Source organism: Medicago truncatula, chromosome 3 (assembly GCF_003473485.1).
Source record: "Medicago truncatula cultivar Jemalong A17 chromosome 3, MtrunA17r5.0-ANR, whole genome shotgun sequence".
NCBI lineage: Eukaryota > Viridiplantae > Streptophyta > Magnoliopsida > Fabales > Fabaceae > Medicago > Medicago truncatula.
Window position 1 is genome coordinate 143,934 of NC_053044.1, and position 16,352 is coordinate 160,285.

Below are 16,352 nucleotides of genomic sequence, written 5' to 3' on the forward strand. Positions count from 1 at the left end.
CCCTCCATAAACGTCATTTTCGACTCATTTTTCGATAGGGAAAAGAAGATGTTTCTCACCCCTAGTCTTAATCGAAATAAAATTTGTGACGTCATAGTCCAGAGAAGTCGTTCAAGGAACCCTTTATGGTGTCCCCACATGGCTAGTGGGCCACGTTCTCAGTCATTGGGAACTACCAATTTTATTAAAAAGAATAAACTGTCAACGTAAGATGTTGACACCTGTCCAGATCAAAAGGTTATAAAACAAAAGGTACTTACCTTTACCTTTCAACATTCTACCTTCAAAAAATTTCACTATTCCTTCTTCTTCTTCGCATATACTTTCATCAACAAATCCTTACAAATTTCAAACTCTTTTTCAGAAAAGTTTATCATTTCCTTCGTCGTTTGTCACCGGAAAGCTTCAATCATGACGCATGCAAAAGGATCATCTTCCAAAACTTCAAAGCATGATGAACCCATCAATTTCTCCAAGGAACTTTCAAGCGGTAGTCTTCAGTTCATAGAAGAACCAAACATTAAGGAAGCTGAAGATAAAATATGGAAATTCCAGGTAATTATCTCATGCCTTAATTCACCGCATGCATTTTTAAGACCCCTTCTAGATGAGAAGACCTAGAAAAACTTAGCGCCGTTTTTCCTAGTTTTGAAAAACAATCACCTCTGATTTTTACCAAAGGTCTTTATGACCTAAGTTTCTTGAAATCCAAATTTAGGACAGAGCTCAAAATTGAGAACAATGAGAAGTATATTTGTTGGTTAGACAAAATGGAGAAGAAAAAGGGCCAATTTTGGAAAGAGAACGGAATTTTTCGATCTCATTCAGCTGTCTAGGCAAAGGCCAAAATATCATAATGAAATGATAATTGATGCCCTACATTTATGGAACCCTTCGACCAGTAACCTCCATTTGAAATGTGGCATGCTTACACCCACCCTGTTAGATGTTGCCGGTCTTACCGGTCTAAAACCTGTTGGCCAAATCTTCGATCCAGACAACCATGTCTCGGAACTTTCATTTGATTTTGCTAGAACTGCGTATGGCAAATTCATATTAGACCACCATGTTACCTCAAGTGTCGAAGTGTCTGATATAGAGCACATTGCTTTTCTAACCTACTGGTTATCTATGTACATTTTTTGCTCGAGATCCATACAAATTCCCAAAAAAATCACAACATTAGCCATCCAATTGCATGAAGGGAAAGACATTTGCCTGAGCAAACTCATCTTAGGATCCCTATATGAGAACTTGAATCAAGCAGTGGCTAGCATAAAAGAGTTCCAACCTGGTTGTAGTCTAATCATACCTGGTCCTATTTGGTTGCTTCAATTATGGCTCTTGGCCACTTTTAGAACGAAACTGGCGATCAATCTTCCTCCAACCTTTCGAAAGCATATGAAGCTAGATCCATCGAAGGGATAGGTTTGACCATGCTCCAATATGGTAATAGGAGTTCGCAAGACTTATTCTTCATTGCCTATAACGAAATCTCGTGTTCAGAACATGTGTGGAGATCGACTTTACGCCGAGCTCATAAACAAAATCTCGAGTTCGAGCCTACCTCTTTTGTCTTATCTCATGCATGCATTGAAGCATTCTATCGATGGTGGCGAGACTATTATAGGCGCCAATCCAATCGAGTAGATTCTGACACTTTGCTTCCTCAACTGATACTTGCTTTTCATACTGTGCAGAAAAAATCGAAGAAGAACAAAGGTACGCATATTCGAGAAATTCAAGCTTTCCAAAAATTCTTTCAAACTGCATATGATCCTTTGCATCTAAAAAGGACAGTTCATTATGCTGCTCAAACTTTACGAGATAAAATCTATGATAAAATCCCAACAATGAAATTTCCACCTTTTACCCCCAGTAAATACCTTTTTGCATTACATTTCAAAATGAAATTTTCAGTTTTGCCAACCAGCAAGTTAGCCCTGGCTTTTAGGCCACCATATCCCAAATGGTTACCTTGTGATTCTTTACTATAATGAAACAAAAACTAATAAAGAAAGATGAGGATAAGGTGACTGCTTCTAAATACAATCTATTCACATTTAAAGGTCATCTCCATTTAAATCTTCCCCACATTCGAATCCTTTCTCCAATAGGAGTAGGTATGAAATTTTTCGATTTGTAGAACCAACAAACAAATATTTAGAGAAAAGGTACTACTTATCTGTTTATCCACTTACTTGCAGCTCTTTCTCTAAAATCAGGGGATGTATGATAAGATGAGGATGAAAGCACACAAGGACCCTCGAAATCCAAATCAGAGTAATCGTCCAAGAGAAAGAAATCTTCCAAGTCGGAGAAAAGAAGGTTCAACACTCCCCTGAGACATCTCCCAAGGAAACAGAAAATCCTGCAACTGAAGAAATTGGAAGTCCCTTTGCTTCGATCGATATTTGAATGTTCCAGTATGGGATATGCTCTTAATGTCGAATTCGATTTGCAGCCTGAAATCCTTCCTGAAGCTATCGAAGTCACTATTGTTTCTGAGGCACCAAAAGCCAAAGAAAATTGAAGGAAAAGGAAGCAAGAGATCCAGGAAACAGTCATTGAAGCAACTACTGCTGATGAATCTCCGGGAAAATCAAGCTCTAAGAGGAAGAAGCATAATCATAAAGATTCGAAGCCTAATAGCGCCCACTTTTACGTTGGTGACAATGTCTCAATGGTAATAATCTGATTCGTTTAAACCAAGTTTTATTCCCTTGGCTTCGAGATTTGCTTTAATAGTCATGTTCTTTTATACATGGTATAGAGCATAATCAGGCTGACAAATCTCAGCATGCACAACTTTTATCTATTGACCAAGCAACGACATCACCAATTGATGAAGAAGACGAGGGCGTCGAGAATAGCATTCCTCCGCCTCATTTTGAAGTAACTTCTCCTAACCAGCTTCAAGCAGCACCTGGTGAAGATGTGGATAAGGAAATATCGGCTGGCGACAATGATCTAGACCTCGATGGTCGCGCAGATCAGTATATCCTTAATTCAAGAGAAAACAATGCTGGTTTAGACTAACCAACTACTCATGGCGAAAAACCATCGACAGATGTTACACCAACAACGAACGTCCAGCCAAACAACACGATCATCAGCCAAGAAGACCTCGATCAACTTGAGAAGGTTAACCCTCTAGATGCTTATGACTTTTTAGCACAAGATGTTCTTTTTTCCAGGAGCACTAGAAAATCTTCCAATGTTTCCGTCAGAAACTTCGAAGGAAAATCTTCTAGCAGAGTTTCGAAGTAAAGTCTTGGGAGCCAATTTGTTTAAGGCTATAGAGCAAGACGAGAACATCATTATCGAGGTACAAGAGTTACTCTGCAAATTGGGTAATCTTCCTTCTGGCTTGAAATTTCAAGCATTTTCTCGAGTGTTGGAACCTCTCTTGGAGAGTATTGGCCAAGGATTTCAACAACAGAAAACTAGCCAAGCCAAACTTGAAGAGAAAACCCTTCGTTGTGACCAACTTTTAGACGAAATTGCTGCTTTCAAAGCAAAGCTCGAGGCTTTTCGACAAGAAACTTCAACTACTCAACAAAGAGTGGCAGAGATTAATTCTACCATTGCTAAGTACAAGGCAGAAATTCAAAATCTAGAGACTCAAAAAACCAACCTTTTGGCCATGGAAGATCTCATGAAGCAAGAGGCTCAAGTTGCCATACAAAAGGTCAAGGAATCGAAGTTGTCTCAACAAGAGATAACTACACTTACTGACAATGGCAAAAGCCTTTGATGAAAAGCTTAGTGATTTTAAAAATCAACTTGATAAGCTTACTTCTGAATTCATAATTTAAGCAAACTCTTCATGAGTTTTAACTTTAAGTTATTTGGCTCCTTTAATTTTGTAATTTATAACGGTATAAAAGCCGCTTTTAATAATATTTTAGATTTTCTTTAAATATTTCTATTCATTAATTTATTTTAAATTACAAAATTAATACTTGGAACAAGTTTCAAGAAAAAATCAATGATGAGAAACTAAAAAGTCTCTTTTGTTTAACCACACAAGTTAAACCGCCTAAGAAACCGTAAAACTTCCAAGTTAATGATAACACTTGAAGAAAAATTAAATATAAATGAAATTTTACAACTTCCCTCGTTTTCCAAGGTACATCTGCAGACACAAATTGCCACGTGTATACATCTCTGCAAGGTGAAAATTGTAAAATTGCAACCTCTCTCAACTTCTTCATCCACTATAAATACTTCACCTTCTCTTGCAAGTTCTACCATCTTTTCTTATTTTCCTCAACCCTTTGTTCAAAAAGAAAAACTTCAACAACAAAACATCCTTTTCCTTTTTTCAACAATGGATTATCTGAGTGATGATTTAATCACCAACATTGCTGCGAGAGTTGCTGCTCATAGCATGTATGACCTTTTCTACTTCCAACGAACCAACAAAAGGCATGCAGCGCTTTGTATAGATCCTATCATTTCCAAATCTGTTTGCAATGACGCTCTACTTACTGATCTGGACCCAACTCATGAAAAACTTGATTTCATGAACCGTTTATGGGATCATGGCAACCCCATGTTCTGCATTCTCCAGTGTTCTCAGCAGATGTTGCATGCTACTCCAAACTTTGCTACAATAGAGCGTTTGTTAACAAATGCTGAGGCTACCCCCTCGAATAGTGCTAAGTACTTTCACCTTCTGATAAGGGCTACTGCTCTGTCTCCTCTAGACGAGGAAAAACTTTTGAAAGATTTCTGGGCCCTTTTGGTGACTAGGCGTATTTCACGCTATCGAGTAGATATTTTGGGGGGTACCACTCCTTTCAGATTTCGCTGCACTTGGTATAAAAGATTCATGCCAGCATGCATGATTCACCGTCAATTCTGCAACAACTGGCATACCTACCCAGGAGATGGAAGACCTGGAAATTATCATGGCTTTCTTCCCGTTGACGATGATGAGTATGCCTTAACCGACTTCTGCATCCGCTGCCGATTTGACGGAGAAGTTCGATGGCTTATCGAAGTTTGTGGTATGAACCACCAGTGGTAGAGTCTTAGGTTGTTATCATATTTCAACTTCAGATTTTACATCTTTTAGCATTTAAGCTTCTTTTGGTCTACATTTTGTTCTATCCATTTTGGGACTTTTAATGAAACCTGCCCATTAGTTGCCATTTTATCTATTTAATGCCATGTTTCGTTTTTTCTTTTGAACTACTCTTATATAATTTTAATTTCTTGTAGCATCGGTTATATTTCTTCAAATATTTCCCGTTTAGGCGTAAGATTCTCTAATCGTCATTCAATTCTTCGATTTTATACGCATTGTTCGAAAAAACTCTTAACACTTGTCATGGTCCTTCCCAACTGGGAGACCATTTTCCTAAGACTCGACTTTTCTTGTCCATTGGCAGAATAACTTTCCACACCAAGTCCCCTTGAGCGAATAATTTTGACTTTACTTTTTTGTTATAAGCTTTCGCCACCCTTTCTTTCTGTTTTGTAAGGACTTCTAATACCATTAATTTTTCTTTATCTAAATCGACCAACTCATCTAGGATCATGTTCCAATAATGATTTATTGGAATTTTGAATTGACTTTGAATTCTAGTTGATTGAAGCAAGATTTCGACTGGTAATACAACATCATGACCAAACGTTAGTCTAAACGGTGTGGTGTTTGTCAATTCTTTAGGAGACGTTCGACATGCCCATAAAGCTTCGCCAAGGACTTCATGTCAATCCTTGGGTTTTCTTTTGGTTTTTCTTTTAATAATGGAAATACGATTTTTATTTGCTTCTTCGACCTGACCATTTGCTTGAGCATAATATGGTGTCGACGTCAACAGTTTAAAACCTATGTTTAAAAAATTATAAATGGATTGCATCCATCCATCTTATTTTAAAAAGATACTCAGTTTTCAAGACTCTCTAGCACTCACTCTTTTATTGAATGAAATCAATGTATGTCTCACCATTTTGTATGTATTCAATTTTTAAAATGTAAACTTACAATGATTTAAATCAATAAAAGAGTAAGTATTAAAGAGGGTGTTTTTAACATTACCCTTAAACCATGTACAATGGTTAAAACCATTCAACAACACTCAACATCCGCTTTTTCAATTCCCAACACTCCACATCATTTTGTCTCTCTTAATTCAACACTCATTCAACTTTTACCCTCTCCAATGATTTTTTAATTCAACACTCTACCCCACCACCTTTTATTTCTTCTTATTCTTAATTAATTTTATATTTTAAGGAATCAATAGTTTATATAGTAGTATTGTAGAGATATATCCCTTTGCCTCTTACCCACGGTGCGGAGGATAAGAAAGAAGAATAGTTATGATGATTTGTACTTCCATTATTAGATTTACGCTTCCTCATTCTCATTCTCATTCTCCTTTGTTAATTAAAACTTTTCCAAAAACATTCAAATGCCGGTGCAGCAGCAGCAGCAAGAACTCAGAGGAGAACAACGATTTGAAGGACGCTCTTTCTGGAATGATGGGCGATCAAGTTGAAGAACTCTTAAACAGAGAAGAGAACAAAGTTTTATTCGATAATTTACAGAAAGCTTCACAGAGAGTTGAGATTGCTAAGACACAACTTGCTTTCATTGAGAAACAAGAACTAGCTCTTAAACAGTATAAGGATTACACTCAACAACTTCAAGGAAATGCTTTCCAGGTACGTATTGTGCTTACTTATCTATTATTCAACAATAATCCCTATGATTTCGCCACTGTTTCAGTAAACACCTTAATTTCGACTTGAAACTGTTTCGATTGGCTTCATATCACAATTTTCACAAGCTTTTTTTTTTTTTTTTTTTTGGCTTATTTTAATAACTTCTCCAACATAGCTTATCAACACAGCTTATACCATATACAAAAAAAATTTAGCTTTGTTTTATCTTTTTCTTATGTAAGCTTATGCATAAGCGCTTATCATGATAAGTGCCTGCACTATAAGCTCCAAATAAGTTGCGTATCCAAACAGGCACTAGTGGGATAAGGATTGTTTGTTGTTTTTGTTGTTAGCATAAGCACTTATGAATAAGCTATTTCTATTACACAAGATAAAATAAAGTAAAATTGTATTTGTATAAGTTATAGGCTATTTTTCACAAGCTATCTTGTGGAAACTTATGGAAATGTCATAAGTTCTCCAAAATAGTCTCAGTGCTTATTCTGGTAGATAAAGTGAGTGTTTGGAAAGTCACATTCTTGGCGTGTGTTTTCCAAACTCTATAAATAATAGCTTCTGAAAAATCACGTCAAAATTTGCCTGTAGGCGTGATATTGCCCCTCTCACTGCTAAACCAAACAATCTAAAACTCAAATAAGTCAATCCAAACAGGTCTTTGTTTACATTACGCAAGCTTTGTTGCATGCCAAAAAAGAGAAAAAGCACTAGCTTATCTTTCGACTTAAGATAAATTTTATCAGCAGTATTTTATTTGTTCTAGACATCTATGATTCAACAACTAGTATGATGCCTTATTTAAACTCCAGTTAGTTAGTTGCCTGCTGTTGTAGTTATTGAAATGTAAGGGTCAGGCAATTTAGTCCTTCAAATTTAAGAAATGACGATTTCATCTTTATAAAGTTGAAGACAGTCAATCAATTTAATTAATCTATCTAGATTGTAAAATAGACATCAGCAAAACTTCTAAACAACTTTTTTTGAAACGTCCTCTGCCTGAGCATACTCTAAATAACATGTCAACTCAATAACATGTCCCTCTATTAGACGATAGAGGAACTAAATTGGTTGATGTTCTATAATCTGTGGAACTAATTTGCTATTTTATAAATTTGGGGGACCAAATTGTCTAACCCTTAATCGTTTAAATTCAATTTGAATACTTTTTTTAAAATGGTCGGGGTTTGATCCGATGCAGATGGGATAACATATGGTGAGAGGGCTCAACACTAAAATTGATACATGAGGGACTTGTCTCTGCAGTTGCATATGAAGTTTGGTTAATATTTTGAGCAATGCTAGCGTCACTCGTTTGTATACACGCCAACAAACACACCTACTGCTATGCTGCCATGTCATTATTCTGACTAAATAGCGTTACAGGCAACCGGCACAACTAGTCACCGCATTTTCTCTCTCTCAAACCACTAGTTACCACCATCTACCAAGCATCAAATGTCGTATTTTGTCATGCGGCTCCGGTATAACACCACACTACCTGACCATCACTTTTAAAACTTACTCTCCTCCAATAATTTACTTTGAAAATCAGGTTTTAATACGAAATATGACACAACAGAAGAGTGGAAATCGAAAAATCTCGCAGTGGAGTACTCAGATCTAGTCTTTGATCGTGTAACCTTTGTTTGTGGCGGTCGGAAAGTTAGAGAGAAGTGACACATTTTAGAGAGAGAAAGGAGATTCCTAGTGACCATGGTTGATGTAAGTAGAAAAAAAATGTCAAAATGAGAGTGGAAGAGACACTTTTCTGTTTATAGAAGAAAAAAAGAGACAGTAGTAAGTGGTGGTCATAGGATGTTGATTGAGCAAATATTAACGATGAAGGAGATCCATGGGGAGGTTGGCTGCCTCAGAAGTAGGTTGGATGGGTGGTGCATTTTTTGAATTTTTCTTTTGATAATGGATATTGCAAAAATAAGTTTACGCATAGAACCGATTAACTGGCGAGTGAATAATAAAATTAAGCAACGTGGGCCACTAGTTGAGCGGTGTGACGGAGAGACTTTGCCTGTAGGATTACTCTAATATTTTCTTCATTAATACTAAATAGAACAACTATTTTTCTTGCCCTTTGATTCAAGATAAACTTCATTAGTATTATATTTGCTGTTCCAGTCCAGACATCTATGCTTTAAGCCTTCAACAACTGGTCTTATATCTTATTTGAACTCACGTTGAATGCCTCTCTTAACATTTTATTTATTGATTCCATAATACCCTCAAGATTCATGAGGAGGAAGGGGAGTAGGGATAAAATTTCCTCCGGCCTTTATGCTTCACTGTTGAACTTTGTTATCATAATAAATAAAGGCTTAATTAAACGTTTGATCCCATAACTTAATTGTTGTTTTCGATTTGGTCCCATAACTCTAAATTTTTCCCGTTTGGTACCTCATGTACACCTCCGTTAGTCCAGTTAGTCCAATTAACATAATGCTTCCCATTATGTTAATTTTAACCTTAAATGTCTTAGGTGGAGCAATATTGTATGTGGTTCATCATAGACCTTGTAATCTTAACCCTTTTATTTTTATTTTTTTAAAAAGAGAACCATAGGATCATATAGGTCTATTGTATCTTATAGTGAACCACAATCACTTATCTCCTCCATCCTTTTCTTCTTCTTCATGACCTTCATCATCTTCAACAATATCATCACACGCTAATCTTCAAACTCAGAAACCTCAAAATTCAATTCAACTAAAATCCATTCATTAATTCATCACATATAAGAAAAAAGACAAAAAAAAGAAAAACCTAATCTCAACATCTCATCACCAAAATTCCAGAAAACAATCCATTCAAATTCCATAACAAAAAACCAACATCAACATCATCTAACACAAAAAACAGTACTACCAAGCCCACTGCAGCAAACCAAAAACACCGACCCACATAAGCCAAAAACTGCAACCAGCAGTGTAACAGCAGCCTGCAGCCAACCCCAAAACACGCACAGAAGGCCTGGTATTTGGAACCCATAAAATTTCGAAATTTATAACCCTCAAATTCTAATTCGAAATTGAAATGGATTGAAGGATGGAAGAGAATTCGAATTCAAATTTTTAATTCTGGGAAGAATTCAATTTTGAAGGAGGAAGAGGAAGGAAGGAGAGAAAGAGGAAGGAAGGAGGAAGAAGAACCCTAATTCTGGGTTCCTGTGAAGAAGAAAAAAAAACCCCTTTTATATGTGCCATGTGGGTTCTGATGAGGAACAACAACCTAAAATCATCGTCTTGTTCTAATTCATGGGAAAAGAAATTTTGTTTTAATATTTATTCAGAAATTGGATTTTGGAGGTGTATGTGTTTATGTGTTTTTGAAGATTTGAGATGGAGATGGTGAAGATTAAGAAATAAAAAGGGGGAAGGATTGATGTTTGTTGTTGATGAATTTTTAGATTGAAGGATTGTTGTTGTTGATGATTTCTGAATTTCTGGATTTATTGTTGTTGTTGTTGTTGATGAAGATCAAGAAGAATAAAAAATTACATGGTGATGGTGCACTATTAGATACAATGAACCTGCAATCAAGTGGTTAAAATCACATCATACATATTATACATTAAAAAATTAACGGTGAGGACTAACTTGGCTAACAGATGTGTACATGAGGTACCAAATGGGAAAAATTTAGAGTTATGGGACCAACTCGAAAACAACAATTAAGTTATGGGATCAAACGTTTAATTAAGCCATAAATAAATCTGTTGATTTCGCGTTTCCCCTTGTTGTATACATGCACTCTTTATAGTGATTTCCAGATGATCATAAGTACTTTTTACCTTGTTACTGAAGTACTCTGTCTTTATTTGTCAACAAAGGAAACTTTGGTTGCTTCACTTGTGTCGTTACTAATAAAAATTGTTCGAGTTTGAAGATTGCAGAAAGTCAAAGAGAAATTTCAGAGGCAAAAGCTATGCTTGAGGAAGCAGAACGCTCTTTGTTGCTAAATGTGGGAGGTGCTGAAGAAGGGGGTGCATTCATGGGGATGAAAAGTGAAGAAGTTGATCGGGATGAAGAGAGATTGGAGTCAGTAAAAGCAGCATCTATCTCTGCCCTTGTTGGCACTTTGTCAGGGCTCCCCATATGCTTCACTCAGGCCACCAACACAACTCAGCTGCTTCTCTCTGTGGCAATTAATTTCGTATGTTGTGCATTGTTTGGAGTGACTTTTCGATACACCGTAAGGAGAAACTTGGATGATGCTCAGCTTAAGACTGGGGTTGCAGCAGCTTTTGGTGTTGTTAAAGGTAATCAACTCACTGTGCTCTAAGGTTAAATAAGCTGAAATTTTACAGACAAGTCAAGTTGGATATAATTGCATTTTTTTTCCCTTCATTTCTTTTGTGGGTTGAATATACTTTGTTGTGACGTCACAGTCTAAGTTAACAGTAACACTGAAACAAAACCGTGTTGCAGGTCTTGCAATCCTAAGCGCTGGACCACTTCTTGAACTGAACTTCGAAAGCTTATTAGCGTATGCCTGGGATGGAACTATTTATGTGTCTGAGAATCTTATAATTTTTGTTTTTGCTGCTGTTAGTCTAGATTATTGTTTAAAGACAAGACTTTTGAGCCCTTTTCCAATTGATAAAACACGTTAGCGGAGATTCCAATTAATTTTCCGATTATCGTAGCCTAAACGGATATTCAGAAACTTGCTGTTATCGTTTCTAATAATTTTCAAGTTAATGCCTTCAAACGCCAAACAGAAAACGATAATCATTGAAGACTATACTCACCACATTGGAAAGTTGCATGACGTAGTGATTTCAAACGTAGATAGAACAACGAATATGTTAATATTAGAAGTGTTTGAAAAAGGAGGCTATGCTGCATGACTACAACAGGTAATGCCCGAGCTGAACTTTTTTGGGAGAGGGGGTGAATACATTTTCATGGGTGAGGGATGAGTATAAACACGTAACTTAATGCTTCGAGTGTAATTTCAGAAAGTAGAACTCCAGCCTCAGCAAAGTATTCAGAGAGAATGGAAGAGAGGAGGTATGTTGTTTTGTTTCCATACTTTTGAGTTGTATGCAAGCTGAGAAAAGTTAAAATAGCTTGACAGCAATTAGAATTGAATTGTCACATGTTCTCAGATTATTTCATGCTGGAAATGGATAGTTTGGGAGGAATTTGTGTGTGAAATTTTGTTCAAGGAATTTTTTTTCCACCTTTTCCATGTCTTAATCAGGATGTTAAAATACCTTTTTCTATGAGTGCCTTATTTTAGACTGCTCTGTGCTTTTGATTTCACTATTATGTGAAATTAATATTGTGTGCATATATCTTTCTCATTTTTATTTCTGTTGCAAATTAATTATGGCTTCATTCGGACTCCTATTTCATTAAGGGGATGATGATTTTGGTTTGAGGTTATTATGTACGCATACAAAGTGGAATCTTGAGGCTGACTTTGATTCTTGCCAAGAGGGTTGTTTGGCTAGGAAAAATGGATACTTTTATTGAAGTTGTTGAAGATGGTCTGGAGGTAGATTGTAAACTTCCCTTGTCGATATTGAGAAATACTAAATTTGAAGTCATGAATTTTATGGTGTTTTTTAAGGATCTTCAAATTATAGTCAGTGGCAGATCTCTTCATAGACCTGTGGGTGTCACAGCATCCCCCAAATTTTCCTTATATATAATATTAGATGTAGTTTATCAATCAGATTGTGACTGCTCCAGTGAAAAGGGGATGCCGTAATATACTCAAGATCGCTGGTTCGACACCCTCATCGCTCCTTTTTAACATATTTAACTTATACTTTTACAAATTGTATTAAAAAAAATGTTTTCAATGGGAATCAAACCAACATTCTCATGCTACATTCAAACTACTCATACCACTAGGCCAGTCATCAATTACTGCTTTTTATTAAAACCATTTAATATATATTACATAGAAGTTTGGCACCCCCAACAAATTAAGTCAAGATCCGCCACTGATTATAGTTGATGTGTTTGTAGTCATGTTTTAGGGCACCTTGTCAATTTAGTAGTATTTTAAAAGTTTTAAGCTGTGCACTAGGGTAGGATTATTTATGTGCAGTTTGGTTGGGTTTTGATTCTTTTTGTATACAAGCTTCTAAGGTCAAACATATTTGTCTCCTACCTAAGTTATCAGTGGATCATGTCTGCAACTTGAGGCATTGTATTTTGCGATCTGGTTGCTGGGAAAATGTAACGCTTTATATTGGAATCACAGTGTTGTGTACAATGACTTGTTAATAATATTAGAAATACACTCTTTAACATATACTTTTCACACACTTTTTTTATTGGTTAAAATTTATATGAATTCCTCTAAATTTATATGGGACTGGCATGATTAGTGGCATGCATATGAAAACCATAAAATGACTACGTTTTAGTTTTTGCTTTTACTTTATGTTTTTGTGTATTACAAGTTGATAGAATGCTTTGGGATTTCCATTCCTTGCTACAGATGTTTTTGTGTATTACAAGTTGATAGATGCTTTGTTTACATGGGAGGCGTACTTTAAGAATTATCTATCTGAAATACCCTTTCTTCTTTACAATGAAAAAGGCATGCTTTATGTTTTATGTCGATCTAAATGGCATGTATTTTTTTTTAGTACTAGCTGAAATATCTTCATTAAAAAAAAAAACTACTTTGATTAACACTCTTGGATAAGTGGCTAACAATATGATTTGAGGTCAACTTTTATCAAAGGTCGATCAATCCGTGATAATACTCTTGTGCCATTTGAGGTTATTCATTATATGAAGAGCAAAACAAATGGAAAAAAAAAAAGGTGATGTTGCTCTTAAGATTGAATTTTGCAAATATTATGACCGTTTTGATTTGGGGTTTGTTGACGGAGTAATGCGTGTATGGGGTTAAGTGATAAATGGTCAAATAAGAGAAAATCCACTCAAATGCATCTCTTCAGGTAGTGTTGCATCCTCATCTTCGTCTGGACGAGACACGATCATTGTAGGGCAAGGTCCCGTGGGAACAATCACCTTTATTGGATGAGGCAATTGGACAATATCTCTCAAAGTTGGGACCTTCCTTTCTTTATCTAATATCTCTATACAACGTAATATATGGATTCCTCTTCACAGGAGGATGCAAAAGATGGGGAGTAGTAGACTTGAAGGTAGACAATGGATTCTTCTTCGTAACATAGGGCATCGTGGTACTAACATATAGTTTGAAGGTACACATATAGAAACAATAAAACAACGATGAATCCATTTTGAATTTTATATGCCGAAAGGCACCGCAAATCCGAAAGAAAGAAAATAATTCAATTAAAATGTGTACTAATTCTTGTGTAGTTGTGCGAATCATCTCAAATTTGAATGATTTGACCAAACTCAGATGGAAATTGACACGATGAGGGGTGATTCAGATATGGGGAGTTTTGAGGAGTTTTTTAAGTTAAATTTTGTAAATGAGGGAATGGCTGAGCACTGCATAAATATTTATAGGATTCAGATTCTATAATTCAAAATGTATTTTTTAAGTTTTAGTATATAGAATTCAAAATTAGACAAAATTGAAAATTTCAAAGGACGCGCGGGAATAACGGTGTGTGCGTTACAAAAGGGAATAATGCGTGTGTGTCACACAAAATTCTCAAGACTAATACTTTTTTCACCAATGCTCTTCTCACATGGTTTATTTTTTTATTTCAAAATGCCCTTGTAATTTTTTGATTATATAATCTGAAAAGAGTTTTCCCCTATTTTTGGATGAAAAAAAAAGAAGCACTTTTCACCAAAATAAAAAATCCAAAAACATAAGTAATTCAGATTGTATAATCCAAATTGTATCAGTTTAAGAACCTTACTAACCATCATAACCCACACCCTTGTGTGTTTTGGTCATTGCTTGTTGTTTATGTCATATCCTAGTCAAAAAAACTGATATGCAGGCTACTTGATCGGATTGCTCCGAAACATGCCATAAATAAATAAAAAACATATATATATATATATATATATATATATATATAAGAGTAAGACTCTCCTAAAAGGATTAACTTTATTTTTTTCTTGATGATTTATTTGTCTGGTAAACTAAAAATGAAAAGCTTGTTTGAGTTCATGCAGGACCTATAATATGAATTTGTTTGAAAGTTAATACAAGTTCCCGGAATTAACTTAACAGTGTTTGTTTTCAATTGAATCCAGCTTTTCTCTTTGAAGACCTACTGCATAGGTGAATTCAGGATGTTGGGTTGCAGAAAAAACATGGTGAAGGATACAAAAGTTATTCAAAGAATATTGAAATCAAGAGAGTCCTCAAAGTTTCGATACGTCATAGCAAGAACACTCTTTCTTATTTCTACTTGCTAGACTGTCCCTTCGGGGACATCCGATAAAATTGGAACGATACTTGCTAGGTTGTTGTTGTTTGCTGTACTTGCTAGAAATATTTATTTTCTTGAATTTTACTATATTTTTTTTCTATTTTATTTCATGTATTTTACTTTCATGATGGGATTTATATATCAGAATATTTATGAACGGTTCATGTGTTTGATCCTTTTTTCTTTCTTTCTTTAATTTGGAGAGTATGGTGTCATGTGGATTAGAAGGTCTCATATAGCTTAATGTCAAAATATCATGAAGTTCATTTCAGAATCTAGTAACAAACAATATGGTAAAAGAACATGAGTAGTATGACAGGGATCAGTATGTTACAACTCAAGTCTCTGGATTGCAAATTTGGAAAATTCACAGATGGAATATGCCCAAAATTTCTTGCCTCTTGATCACTATCAGAAACTATAACAAAATTATAATCCTCAATTTGAACAGTTTTCCCTCATCTTTGTGAGAGTGAACATCTTAGCACAACATCTCAAGTGACGTTTAATGTTTTAATCCAGAAATGTATGTCATACCTCATCTTTGATCATTTCATGAATTGTGTTACTCATGTTGTTATTGGCATACTTGCTATTTTTGTCAATAAATTACATGTATTTGTAACAATGAAGCATTGTTCGATCTACCATTTCATACTTAATAGAATGAGCTAATGGCAGAAAGCACACATACTATTGAAAGGAATACCAACCACCACAGCGGCAACGAAAATGGAAAAGATCGTACGACACACCAGCTAGGAAACGGGGCGAGATTTGTGGAATGTATGTCGGGATGCAGGACAACAAAGTGCAAAATAGGTGGGGTGTTGCAGCGGCACAACGGTTGTGGGACGGCCTTGGTTACATAAACAAGGAAGAAGGGTTGAACACACAAACAACCCTTGTTTTTTACTTTCTAAATTGATTTAGATTTGAACGCTAAATTGATTTGTGCGCCAAGTATTGATTATATACGCAATAAAATGGAGATATATTTCCTCTTCAAATGGACAGGCCCCAAATATGGTGTTTGTTTAATACAGCAGAAGCATAGCAACTATAATATTTTGACTATTACTTTTTCCACCCTGCTGCCTTCTCGCGCGTCCTGAAAAATTTACTAAAATAACCATGGTCTGGATTATGTAATCCGGACCAAATTGTTAGTGGTTTCCAGAAACAGAAATCCGGACCAGATGTTATGTAATTTTTTGTGTCTTTCTTTGCTGTCAAGGGTCTCTGTTGACCGTTATATGAACCCACACAAGCTGCAATGCAT

General features: G+C 35.7%; 1 protein-coding gene across 1 annotated transcript; it reads left to right on the forward strand.

Annotated features, from left to right (window-relative positions):
- The first annotated feature begins 6,285 nt into the window (after nucleotides 1-6,285).
- LOC11411751 (uncharacterized) lies at nucleotides 6,286-11,379 on the forward strand. Its single transcript, XM_003597965.4, has 3 exons — nucleotides 6,286-6,681; nucleotides 10,600-10,972; nucleotides 11,142-11,379. The coding sequence occupies exons 1-3, from the start codon at nucleotides 6,337-6,339 to the stop codon at nucleotides 11,324-11,326; spliced, it is 903 nt and encodes a 300-aa protein (XP_003598013.1). The 5' UTR covers nucleotides 6,286-6,336; the 3' UTR covers nucleotides 11,327-11,379.
- Nucleotides 11,380-16,352: the final 4,973 nt, after the last annotated feature.

Coding starts and splice junctions, on each gene's coding strand:
- LOC11411751 (XM_003597965.4), top strand. CDS start 6,337: ATGATGATTTGTACTTCCATTATTAGATTTACGCTTCCTCATTCTCAT. Junction 6,682..10,599: donor TTCAAGGAAATGCTTTCCAG/GTACGTATTGTG, acceptor TCGAGTTTGAAG/ATTGCAGAAAGTCAAAGAGA. Junction 10,973..11,141: donor AGCTTTTGGTGTTGTTAAAG/GTAATCAACTCA, acceptor ACCGTGTTGCAG/GTCTTGCAATCCTAAGCGCT.